Source organism: Myodes glareolus, chromosome 16 (assembly GCF_982192425.1).
Source record: "Myodes glareolus chromosome 16, mMyoGla1.1, whole genome shotgun sequence".
Classification (NCBI taxonomy): domain Eukaryota; kingdom Metazoa; phylum Chordata; class Mammalia; order Rodentia; family Cricetidae; genus Myodes; species Myodes glareolus.
Genome location: NC_142041.1, coordinates 3,745,686 through 3,758,859, shown reverse-complemented (window position 1 = coordinate 3,758,859; position 13,174 = coordinate 3,745,686). Strand labels below are relative to the sequence as shown.

The 13,174-nt window shown below is 43.7% G+C and overlaps 1 protein-coding gene across 1 annotated transcript in view; it reads right to left on the bottom strand.

Moving 5' to 3' along the window:
- Necab1 (N-terminal EF-hand calcium binding protein 1) overlaps window positions 1-13,174 on the bottom strand; it is a 151,602-nt gene that overhangs the window by 22,994 nt on the left and 115,434 nt on the right. The window contains exons 6-7 of the mRNA XM_085676983.2: window positions 12,655-12,791; window positions 2,954-3,075 (exon numbers count right to left, since the gene is read on the bottom strand). Coding sequence (XP_085533109.2) covers window positions 2,954-3,075; window positions 12,655-12,791 — 259 coding nt within the window. The remainder of the gene's footprint in view (window positions 1-2,953; window positions 3,076-12,654; window positions 12,792-13,174) is intronic.

The following is a 13,174-nucleotide window of genomic DNA, read 5'->3' as shown; positions in this document are numbered from 1 at the left end:
TTGGATTCACAGAGATGTCTGCGCCACTGACTTTTTTTCCACAAGCCTGTTTTCTTCTCCTTCTCCTTCTCAATATTATTTTCTGTACTGGCCTATGAAGCTCAAGAGAACAGATTCTGCTGAGCCAGTTTTTCTTTCCTATAAGATAGTTTTCTTTTGAAAAAGGAAAGCACTGATTCTTAGCTCACATATGAGGCAGGGGCCGGGATGGATAAAACCAGATCCTCGGTCTGGAGCTGCGATAGGGACGAGTGTAAGATAAGGTAGCTGCTGTTGCCTTTCCCGGGGACCAACTTGGGACTATGAACTCCTTAGTCATGGCTGAGAGGTACAGCATGCAAACTGGAGCCTGCTGCGCTGTATCTACACATATGAAATATACTCACGGATGTATGTGGATGTAATAGATACTCCATAGGGATACATGTGTAAATGTGTGCAGTTATGCACACACATATTGAGTATTTATCTGCATATCTGGTACCATGTAATTTGTACATCAGCACAAATGCCTTGTGTTGTTTTAGCTCCGTGGAGGCTGACTTTAAAAGAAGGACTGCCCTCCCTCATTTGAGGCCCAAGCATGTTTGTTTTCAAGTGTCCTCCAAGACCCCTTATCTAGGGATGAGCTCACTCTCTAACTCTACAGCAGGGAGGGGGTAGACCAGCAGAACAACTCAAGAGTCAACACATTAGGCCCCCTAGAGGAGGGAGCAGGTAAACTATTTGCAACAAGTGTTACAAATGTTACTACTGTTTTCCCATGAAATAAGAGTATCCATAGTTGGGGGGAGAAGCCAGATTTCAGACCCAGGGAGCTTATCCATGAAGAGAAAGCACAACTGTAAACTCCATTTGACTGCCACAGCTTCCCAATTTGATGACACCTTCTTTAGGTGTTGCTATTTATTCCTTTATTTGGATGCCTTGGCAAAGGGGGGAGGGTACTCTTCTGGGACTAGCCATGAAGAGCTCCAGCTGACTGCCTTGGCAGGGCTTCCTCAGTAAGTTTCTTGGGGAGGTCTTCAGAGCTTGTTTGGATACCATCCTCCCTCCCCTCCCTCCCCTCCTTCCTTCTCCTCCTCCTCCTCCTCCTCCTCCTCCTCCTCTCTCTCTCTCTCTGTCTCTCTCTCTCTGTCTCTCTCTCTCTCTCTCTCTCTCTCTCCCTCCCTCCCCTTTGGCTTGTTATCTAACCGATAAGCACACTCATTCAAAATCTAAACTGTGGCTGTGATAGATCATTCTCGGACTGTACAGAAACCATCACCTTAAACACCACATGAGCGTGACTGGTGTTATTATGGAACAGTTGCTATGGAAAGGTGGAAGAGAGGGTCTGAGACCTGGAATGATCATTCTAAACTTTTAGTGTTCTGACGACAACTCACTTAAAATAACTTGCAAGTGCTTGTTGAAGTTATATTAGTTAATTTTTCTTGAAATAAGGCCATAATTGAATGCACAACTATAAATCTTGCTTTACTGTAGAACAAAAGGGAATCAAGATCTCAACTGTAAAGAGGAGCTGTTCATGTACAGGAACAGCACAGTAAACATGTTCATCTTTAGGACTGCAAAAAACAAAGCATAGTGATTTGTATCAAAATGTACTTCTGTAACCCGTCTTTTGGAGGAAGAAATGTAACAGCAAATTATAAAGTCAACACAAACATTAACACTGCAGCAAATAAGTGCCATGGGAAATGAGTGTTCAAAGAAAATGCTTTAAATGTAGAAAACAATATTCATTTTTAATGTCATTTATAAACTGGGTTGTTCTCTACAAGGATTTTAGAAAAATCAAAGTCCTTGGGAACTGTAGTTTTGATTATGTCTTCCCATCAAAGTACTAGCCAGGCCTCCTTGTACTTCATTTTTAAGGTTAAGTCTGATGGATACACTCAGGGTAGCATGACCATAACTGAATATTTTCTATATTTCCCTCCAAATTGCATCACATTTATATTTTATTTATTATATGTGCACATGCATATGTTTGTGCATGTGTGTGCATGCACACATTCCAAGGCATGTGTGTAACACTCAGCTGACAGCCTGTGGGAATTGGCTCAGTCAAGGGTCTGATTTTTCTACTGTGTGGGTTCTGGGGGTCGAGTTTGGGTTGCCAGGCTTGGCAGCAAGTTCCTTTACTTGTGGGGTTATCCCCTTGGCTCTGTGTTTTCTAAATGGTTAAAACGGAAATCTATGCTTGACCTTGGGAACCCACAGTGCTGTTTTTCAGCCATGAGAGCAGTTTGTACTTTGCTTGCTGATTCCTTGCTCTTGCTTCGGCATAGTTCTCTTGGAAGCCCCAGGGCAGCAGCAGACGACTTTGTATGCCTCTCGCTATAGTGAGGGGCACAATTTCTTCCTCCCAGACTGGTAGGCTTGACATGTGATTTATTTGGCAAATGAAAGTTAGGTGGTAAGAATAACATTATAGTTTCGTTCTATTTATATGATTTTGGCCTGGCTGCTTATGCTTCTGACACTTTAACAGGAGGCAAAAATGTTCTGGCTGTCATTTATTCTGGAGGAAGCTACCAGGAGCAGTGAACGCATTCGATAGCCCAGAGCCACATCTGGCTGACACTGTCCAAACCTCCACCAACCACAAACAATGATTTGTAGTTGTAATTATAGAAATTTTGGGTTTCCTTGAAACGGACCAGTAGTTCAGATGATCTTACACAAATTATTTCATATTCTGAGTGAGCTGGAATAATGGGGAAACTTGTGTCCACTGTGTACGAATTTCCTGGGTGAATTCCTGTGTAGCCCTAGCTGTCCTGGAACTAGCTTTTGTAGACCAAGCTGGTCTCGAACTCACAGAGCTCCACCTGCCTCTGCCTCTCGAGTGCTGGGATTAAAGGTGTGAGCCACCACTGCCTGGCACAGGCTGCTATTTTTAAATCCTCCACGTGATGAAGCAGAGCATTGAAGTCTGCCTTACCTGGACTGCTGACATTGAACTGTGGGCTGTTGGGGGAGAAGCTGTTGTGCCTCTGGACTCGGCGGCTAGATCGCTTCCCGGGCCACTGGATAGACAGAACCTCTGGTTTGGTGGGGCCTTGCCTGGAACAAGAGCCAACATGGAACTTTCTGGTCAGACCTCTGGTATGTTGCTTCTAGGATCAGATGTGAAGGTCTCAGCCACCAGGGGCTTCTGGGGTATTTAGTGGAGACGCAGGGGAAATAATGCGTACAAACATGCTCTGGAGAGTTGATCTGATTGTTACTACTCTGTACAGATGCAAGGGTGGAATGTTTCAGACTTTCATTATTCTCAAAATTAAGACCAAGTAAAATTTAATTTGTAACCTAATCCTTCTTTCCATCTTTGGCCAAGTCTTTAATAGAAACAAAATTCATGTGTGTGATGTGTTGCGTTTTGCTTAATTTGAGAACAACTATGGAGTTTTCTTTGCTTAATGTCTTTAATTTTTGTCCCAATCTACCAAAATTTCATATATTTTAAAAGTCCAAGTAATCCTACAATTCTTACTTCAATAACCTGAAGTTCCCCCTCCCATGCCCAATCTGCCTCTGTTCCCTCTTCTCAGACTGGTGGGAGCCATGAGATTTCTTTCGGGAACAAGGCCCAAGAATAGCATGAATGGCTTTCCTTGTGGCAAGGCTTTGGAGACCCTGACTCACGTGGCAAAGACCTATGGACAGTTCACTGTGTAATTCCGGGCATGACCCCGGGAGCATGTGTGCCATGTGGTTTCCCTATGCCAGCCATACCGCCGACCTGTATGAGTCACAGTAGGCCATGACGTTTAACATTACATGCTGACATAACTGTTCTGAAAAGAAGGATTTTAACCCCAAGAGTCTTGGAAGAATGCTAATAAATAGAGATATCAAGAGTTAATGAGAACAACCTAGAGACAAGGAATGAAGGAGAATTATAGAAATCACGGTTCCCTCATCTCTAATAATGGTACCAACACCTTAAGAAGAGAGAAGGACATGAGAACAACTATTAAGAGTAAGTTTCCAAGTTATGTTGCCTATAGAGTAAAAAGGATAAACTTGGTACATCTCCAGAGGAGACAGTAATACAGAATGGAGAATAGATTGATCCAGCTTTGGCTGGTGAGTTGATTGTGAGAACCCAGGCCCTACCAGATATAAGTATTAACCACTAGAGACAAGACTCTCTCTCATCCTTCATGATGCTGTGACCATAAATGCTGCCCACAGGGCTCCCTGAGCTACCTGTAGGTGTGCTAGTTAGAAAGCTTTCTTTGTAGCGTGCAAGGCTGCTGATGCGTTTAACAGTAGAGACAGAGACCAAAGAGGTGATGGCTACCGGTGGGAAAGCTGGGGGATGGAAGAGGGAAAAGTAAAAACAAGCTGGTAATTATTATGATCATGTTTAGAAACTTAGGAAGAACTGATTGTAAAATTGTTCATGCAAACCATCGAAACTGCAGAAATAAAAATAGCCCATGCTATCTGGAGCCACTTGTTTGAGCAACAGGTGGTCACAATTTCCTTCTTGTGCTGGATTCCCACATCCTTCCCAGCTCCCTGAACAGGTCTGGAGCTAGGGTTCGAACAGCAGACATTTCTGACCAAGTGCTCCTTGTGTTCTTTACCGTCCTAGCAGAGCTTGGCACACTGAAATCACTGTGTCTGTGAGTGTGTAAAGATGCACACTGTGTCTGCATCTTTACGCTTTCCTACTGACTGCCCAGCGGGACACACTCGAGCTAGAGACAAAGAAATGGGAAGGATGTCAGAAACTTCCAGGCAAGAAGCTTAATTAGAATGGTGGATTTAGCAAAAGGCAAGTTTGTTTTTCTGGCTTCTTGGCTGGCACACAGAACATGATAGCTGGAATTTTCCACTGTCTTCAGCTGTGGCTAACTTGAGAAAGGGAGACAGGTGCTTCAGAGGCGAGAAAGACTCATCAGAGTCTAGAGAACTGCGCCGGCCATAGACGTCTCTAGCTAGAGAAGTTCATTAAGCATCTGAGCCACTGCCTGTGTTTTCCACTACAGGCCGTCAACTACAGCACTCATTCGCCTCCTGAGAATCAGGCTTCCACGATCTCTCACCAGCAAAGACTCCTTTAGCTTTTATCCTGAGTTACTGGGTTCCAAAAGTGTTGCTTCCTTTGTTTGGTGATCAATATGCCCCAAATTATTTCCTAAAGTGGATTGCTCACACATTTCTGTGTGAAACACTTCCCATGGCATTAGTTTTTATGACACGGAGGCTTTAAGGCAACCGGTCATCTTAAAGCGAGCATCATCCCCATACTCTGGCTAACTGCAGCTCCCTCCCTCCCTCCTCTCCTCCAGATCAATCCTTCAGTCTCATTTACAGTTCCATAGCAGAGGCCTGCTGTAGTCTCCCTTCTGTTTCTGCCCCCATCACTGGTGGCTCACATGGGATCTACTCCTCCTGATGGCTTTAGCGCCATCAGGCCCTCCCTGGGGAACCTGCAGGCCACTCAGGCCATCCAAACTGTCAGGCTAATTGCTAAGTTCGCGTCTCCCTCCCTTTCTCTAAGTCCAGTCTCCCAGTCTCACCCCCAGTTCTATAGCAAACCACCTGAGGCAGCCTGTCCTCCCTCTCTGGCCTACTGCCAGGGGGACGAAGGAGATCCTGGGGGAGAAACCTGCTTTCCCTGCTCCTTCCTGTAGACACCCTCAGCTCCCCGTCCTATCCCAACCCTGTTCCTGAGAGTCAGCTCTCAATGCTTAGAAACATATCTTACATGGAATCCTCAGGGGTCACATCTATCAGAATCCCAGATGAAGAGGATCCCACAAGACTCTCCAAAGAACCAGAGAGAACAATCAAAACAAAGGAACAAAACACTTATCTAACAAAGACCAGACCAGATATCAGCACCAAGAATTACAACCTTCCCAATCCCAGAGCCATGACACCAGCACAGAAATCAGTAACAGCCGGGACACTGTCTCTACACAATCCAGCAATCTCACCACAGCAGACTCCGAGCTTTGCAGCATCGCTTAAACACAAGGAAAAGACCTTAAAATCACCTTTATGAATATGATAGAAGTCCGTAAAGAAGAAATGAATAAATCCCCCAAAGAAATCTACGAAATCACAAGCAAACAGTGGAAGGAAATGAATAAAACAATTGAAAACCTGAAAGTGGAAACAGAATCAATAAAGAAATTTCAAATGGAAGGAAATATGGAAGAGAAGAATTTAGGAACTCAAACAGGAACCTCAGAGACAAGCCTCTGCAACAGAATACAAGAGATGGAAGAGAGATTCTCAGGCACTGAAAACACAAAGGAAGAAATGGATATGTATGACAAATAAAATGTTAAATCTAAAATACTTCTGGCAGAAAACCTACAGAAAATCTTGGACACTATGAAAAGAACAATCTAAGAATAATTGGAATAGAGAAAGAAAAAAAACAAGGTTATAGGCCCAGAAATTATTTTCAACAAAATCTTATTTTTTTTCCTAAACAAAGGAACCCATCAAGGTACAAGACACATACAGAACACCAAATAGACTGAACCAGAAAGGACAGTCCACATGACACATAATAATCAAAACACTAAATACACAAAACAAAGAAAAAATTAAAAGCTGAAAGGGAAAGGACCATGTAACATATAAAGGCAGATGTATTAGGATAGCACCTGACTTATAGTAATGCAGCAGCACACCCGGAAGCTATGAACAAGAGCAAGAAATCACAACCAAAAGGAGTAGATGGAAAGAAATAATAAAATTCAGGACTAAAATAAACTGGAAGCCAGCCACAGACAGAAAAGCAACACAAAGAATCAGTGAAACAGAGTTGGTTCTCTGAGAAAATCAGTAAGATTGGCATTGTGTGTTGTTTTCGCTTTTGTCATTTGGGGGCCACCACCCAACTCCCAGATACATCACACACGGAGGCTTACTCTTAGCTGTGGACTTGCTCCTTCAGCTCGGCTTGTTTCTGGCCAGCTTTTCTTAACTTATATTATCCCACCTACCTTTTCCCTCTGGGCTGTTGTCTTTTTTACTTCTGTATGTCTTACTTTCCTTCTTACTCCTCGGCAGGCTGTGTAGCTGGGTGGTTAGGCCCCATCGTCCCCCTCTCCTTCTTCTTTTGCTCCTTTTTCTCTTTCCTCCCAGATTTCTCCTTCTGATTATCCTCTCTGACTGCCAGCCCCACCTATCTTTGCTCCTGCCTCGCTATTGGCCGTTCAGCTCTTCATTAGGACCATCAGGTGTTTTAGACAGGCACAGTAACACAGCTTCCCAGAGTTAAACAAATGCAGTGTAAACAAAAGTCACACACCCGAAGATAATATTCCCCCAACAGGCTGGCAAATCCTCATCCAAAATTAACTGAGAGGTAAAGAGAGAATATCCAAATTAACAAAATCAAAAATGAAAAGGGGGACATAAAAACAGACACCAGGGAAAGCCAGAGAACCATAAGGACATACTTTAAAACCTGTGCTCCACAAAATTGAAAAATCTGAAAGAAGTTGATAATTTTCTTAATAGGAATATATTGTGGCTTCCAGTTTAGTGTTTTTATGGGCTTCCTGAAGGTACAAAGAAGTGGTCTCGGCTTCTAGTGCCTTCTGATGGGCTCTTTCCTTTTGTTTGTTTTGTCCAATTCCAATGTGTTAGTTTTTGTTTTATTTTATTTTAGTGTGTGTGTATGAGAGAGAAAGACAGACAGACAGAGAGACAGAGAGAGAAAGAGAGACAAGGGGGGCCAAGAGATTTCTTTTTTTTCCCAGTTCCCAGAGTAAATTTCTTTGTCCTTTCCAGATGTCCTGGTTTCTTCCATGTCATAAATGCATGCCTTAGTGTTAGATTAAAAAAATTATAGTGAGTGCTTCATCTAAGCTCTCAGGCTGAGAACTCATACTCTTCTGAAAGCTTTTCTTGAATTATTCTTTTGATATTTATTCTCCCTTGTTCTTTTTCTGGGATTTCTACTTCACAAAAGATGATTGTTTAGGCTTGTTCTTTAGTTTTCTTCTTATGTTTTTCCTTTCTTGCTACTTTGTAGAGATTTTTCTGTAATTTTGTATTAAAATATTCCTCAATAAATTTCACTTTTATAATAACATATTTGGGCATATGAGACAAGAGCTCTCTTGTCGGCTGTGGATTCTTTTTCCTTCAGCATCATCTTTACCATCTGATGGTTTTGATTCTTTAGATTTATTTTTTCTGCTCTCTGAATCATTTTGTGATAGCAAGAAAAAAACAACAAAAAACCAAACCCATTTTGTGTTAGGGATTCATCTTGATACTAAGAGCTGTTTGTCTCTGACTCAAGATAAGTTTCTGACAGCTCTGACTCCTTGACCCCCACTCAGAAATGTAAGGTCGTGACGACCTGCTTGCTATGAAATGACTGCTGGCTTTGGATTCTGTAATTTAGCTTATGTGGTTTCTCAAGGACTATTTTGAGGCCACCTTCAACATCTAACCGTTCAGAGCAAAGCAGTTCTTGTGTTTTTGCCTTTCAAACTCCTGCCTTTACATCAGGAGGTGATGGCGCACACCTTTAATCTCAGCACTCAGCAGGCAGAGGCAGGTGGTTCTCCAAATTCCAGGCCAGGCTGGCCTACAGAGTGAGTTCCAGGACAGTGAGTCACAGAGTAAACCCTCTTTTGAGGTCCTTCCGTCTCCAGCCTCTGCACCGCTTGTTTCTCGCTGATTTGGATTAGAGATTGAGCAGCCCTGCTAGCCATTTTCATAAGCCTGGCTCGTTGTAATCTGAATTGAATTGAAGGTCTTTCTCCGGGGCTCTCGCATCCACAACAGTCCTTGCTTCTTCTGCTTTTGTATCGTGTTTGCTTTGCTCTTTCTGTCACCCCACCCCTGCCTTTCCAATTCAACCAGAGGACTTACAAGGCAGGTTGGCATTTTTTGTGTGTGTGCTCTGCACATCAGCCAAGTCACATCTTCCCATCGGAGGCTTTAAGCCTATTCTTAGGTTTGACGAGGACTCTCTCTTAGGTTAACCAGATCTTTCACTCCAGTGTCCCCTAACTTTGAGCCCTGCGGTCAGTGATCTGGAAACACGGGATACAAAAGGGGCCTTGGTTGTGCCGGTCAGGATGAAGGCCCCCGCCTGGCGTCTTATCTTCAGCTTTGTGCCCTGCCCCCATTGTACTTCCAAGATTCTCCAGACTGGGAAGAGTCAGACCCTAAAAGTCGTGGTGGGGTTTTCCACGACGCACCAGACTTTGACCCCACCGTCAGTTCTACACAGCTCAGTCAACTCTTTAGCACTCCAAGGTTCATTGTTGTGAATACATCTTCTTCTCACACAGCCTGTGTGAGCTGCTCTCCTGGAGTCTTTAAATCATTCGACATTCTTCTTTTCAGATTTCCAGTTTCTAGTTTGGGGCTTGGTTTTAGGGTGTACTCTTTCTTTTTTATTGTTTCTGTGTTAATGGCTATTTTATCTAGGCATTTTTAATGTCAATTTTGAAAGTTTAGGCAAAGAACAACAAAAAAATTCACATATAGCTAGTCTTGAATTTCCCCTATGAATCTCCACACAGTGTAAGCCCCATTTACCCTATGGATCTCACAGCATGAGCCCCATTTCCCCTACAGATCTCCACACTGCATGAGCCCCATTTCCCCTATGGATCTCCACACAGTGTAAGCCCCATTTCCCCTATGGATCTCCACACAGTGTAAGCCCCATTTCCCCTATGGTTCTCCACACAGCATGAGCCCCGTTTTCTCTACGGATCTCCACACAGCATAAGTCCCATTTCCCCTATGGAGCTCCACATAGTGTAAGTCTCGTTTCCCCTATGGATCTCCACACAGCACGAGCCCCGTGCTTTGGTGACACAGGCAATCAAAAGCCACGGGAGGATTTGTAATCACTTGTCAGTGAAATTCAAGCCTTTTCTTTCTTCTCTAAAAGACAACTTTCAAAAGGCAAAAAAAAAAAAAAAATGACTTCCAAACCCAGGGAGACTCATTCGTGTCCCTGCCTATGGAAGAAACTTGGGAAACAGATCAAACTTAGAGATCCTGTTATACAAAAGGAAATCCACGTTTAATTGAACTGTGTTCTGGAAATGTAGCTTGTGAAGAGGAGGGTTTATGCCATAGAACAGGGGTCCCCTCGAGGGAAGCTTCCACATCACATAATGATTATTCTTGCCACTGGCTATGAGGTTCTTTCAACAGACAGGGAATTAAAGTGACTTCCACTTTGCCAGTTTGCCAGAGCAGACACAAAGATGGCATGAAATGCCGTCTGAGCATCTCACCTCTGTGACATTCCAGCTGTGCCTATTCCCTTCTCTGAAACTGCCATTTTCACATGAATGGGCACAGACATTGTGCCCAGCCCAGCACATCTGACTCATTATTGCGGGTTGAGCGGTGCTGTGTGATTCTGCCTGGGGCTGCCAGGAGGAGATGTTCTCTCTGGATTTCCTCCTTCCCAACAAGTCTGTGTCCCTCGATTTTGCAACTATTAAATCCTAAAGTAATGTTGATGCTGAAGGGGAAGAAAATTGTTATGACCCAGGGAATGTTAATGAAACCTAAAGCATACAACCCTTGACTTTGTAGGCATCATAGAACCCTCATTTGCGATATTAAGTCTGAGGAGTTTTATAAATCCTTTTTTGCTTCTCCTCACTTTTTTCTTCTCTCTATCAGACATGTACTAGACACAGTTGCAGGATGAATTTTCCTCTCTGTGGTTTCTTTAGATTGCTCTTTTATAATCACTAACAGCAACCTATGACAGAATTAACTCCCTATGCATCTGTCTAGCTTTTAAGGTCTTCCAGATAGCAGATGGGTTGCCCTCCTCGCTGTCCCCACTGCTCTTCTCAAAGGTTCACTCTCGTTCATTCAGTTCCCACTCACTCAATTTGTAGGTGGGCGAAATGCAAAGACCCCACCCTCTGGAAACACAAAGATGGATGGAGAGGATGAGTATGTACAAGGCTGAGTTAAGTGAGAAAACGCCGCACAACTACAGTGCTTAGTATGGGATGTGGAGATGGGAAAGTCTGTTCGGCATGAGGCTTTATGGAAAGAGAATTGTGGAGGGAGAAAACAAACTTAGGAAAGCTAGCCAGATGACAGGTTATCCAACGTGGGGTGGGTCAGAGCACAGGAGAGAATATCAACCTGCCTCTTGAAGTCCTTCCAATGATCCAGTTCAAGGATGCTCAACCTAGAAAGCTTTCCCAAGGCTATTTTGATTGATATTTTGGAACAGGATGGCTTTTGTCTTACTGTCAGTCACTGGTCCTGGTCCTGGTCCTGTTCATGCTGGCCTTTGTAGTAACAGGTAGGAAAGAAGACACAACCTTCCAGGTTAGGGCTAATAAATGCTTCCTTCTGAGTCACTAGAAACTTCATAATGGGTATAGCGGACACAAGCCCATAGTGGTGTAATTTTCTACTTATTTTAAAAATTAATGTATTCAGAAACCCCTGAGAGTATGGTTTAGTCACATTCCATATCACAGCCTTCTCCGCAACAACAAAAGACCCGTGGTAGTTCCCATTATTCAAGCCGTTTTGGGCGCTGTACATCTAGAAGTAAAAGGTTCATTAATCTTTGCTGTCTCCTATTTTTTCCTTAAACTCCGAATGACTTTGTTCCTTCTCATTAAACACAGCTGCTTTGCAACTTCTGGTTGCAAGCACAAGTTGAAAGCCAGCCTAACACCACACAATTGTTCGTTAAACATTTGCTGTGTGTGTGTGTGTTGCTATGTGTGCCCTGTGTTTGTAGGCAATAACTGTCGGAGGGGGTAGGAATAGAACCCAAAGAATGGAGGCGAAGAGGCCGTGCTGAGGCCTTTCTAAGTCTCTTCAGGTGGCAAATGATTGGTTCTAAGAGGAATGACTTTGAATCCACACGATCCAAACCGAAGAAACAATAAGGATCATCATTTTCTCACCAAGAACATGGAATCAGCTTCATTGTGTCTTAGTACATTCCTTTATCTTCTCGCACTGGAGGGGGCGGTGAGCTGACTTCCTGAAGTGAATTTCTATGCCTTGCTATTTGGTGTGGAATCAGTCAACACAGTGAAAAGAAAGTGTGAGTGTGAAGAGAGATCCAGCGAAGGATGCATTCTGATGTTCATCTGCTTCACCCCAAGTCTTTCATCTATCGGGCGCAGACTCACTGTATTCTGAAGTTATGATATGGGAGTCCCCTCTGTGTGCTGTGATTACCATTAATGAATAAAGAAACTGCCTTGGCCTGTTGATAGGGGAGAACTTAGATAGGCAGGGAAGACAGAACTGAATGCTGGGAGAAAGAAGGGCAGAGTCAGAGAGACATTATGGAACTGTCAGAGTCAGACATGCTAGAACTTTGCTGGTAGGCCATGACTGCATGGTGATATATAGATTAAGAGAAATGGGTTAAATTAAGATGTAAGAGTTGGCCAATAAGAAGCTAGAGCTAATAGGCCAGGTAGTGATTTCATTAATACAGTTTCTGTGAGGTTATTTCAGGGCTAAGCTAACTGGGCGGCCGGGAGAAAGGAGTGAACTTGTGGGAGGGGGAGGAAAACTGGGAGGAGTGAATGGAGGGGAGGCTGCAGTCAATATGTAATAGATGAGAGACTAGTAATAATAATAAAGTATAGCATAATCAGACATAAAGAAAACCCTAGTTGCCTTTCTCGACGGGTTTGCTCCTCAGTCGTTTCCATGGCGCATTCCAGAGAGTTCTGGAGAGACTGCAGCTGGTTCAGGGTCTCCTTCAGCAAAAACCGGGTGACAAACTGTTCCAAGTTGGAGGCTTCTTGGTAGTCCTATGGGTTACAAAACACATGTAATTAGAAATTCAGTAGCGATAGATGCTAGGAACAGATTTTTCCCCCAAGTACCCACTTTGAGACTAATCCTTGGAAGAGGAGCAGACGGAGAAAAGAGGTATTGTGTGGTAGAATTCAGTCCACTGACCGGAGATGGAATTTGATTACGAACTCCACTATATCAATTCTCATTGCGCGCGCCACAATGGCATGAGACGCTCCTGCCGGACACTCACAGTGCCACGGACTTGCTTGGCTGTCTCCCTACTCTGTCATGAGACAAAATAAATCCCCCCCTTTAATTGTCTCTGTCAGACAGGTCGGTCATGGTGGCACAGAAGTGACTGACTCGGGCAGGAAGGGTCTAGCTCAGTTCAGTC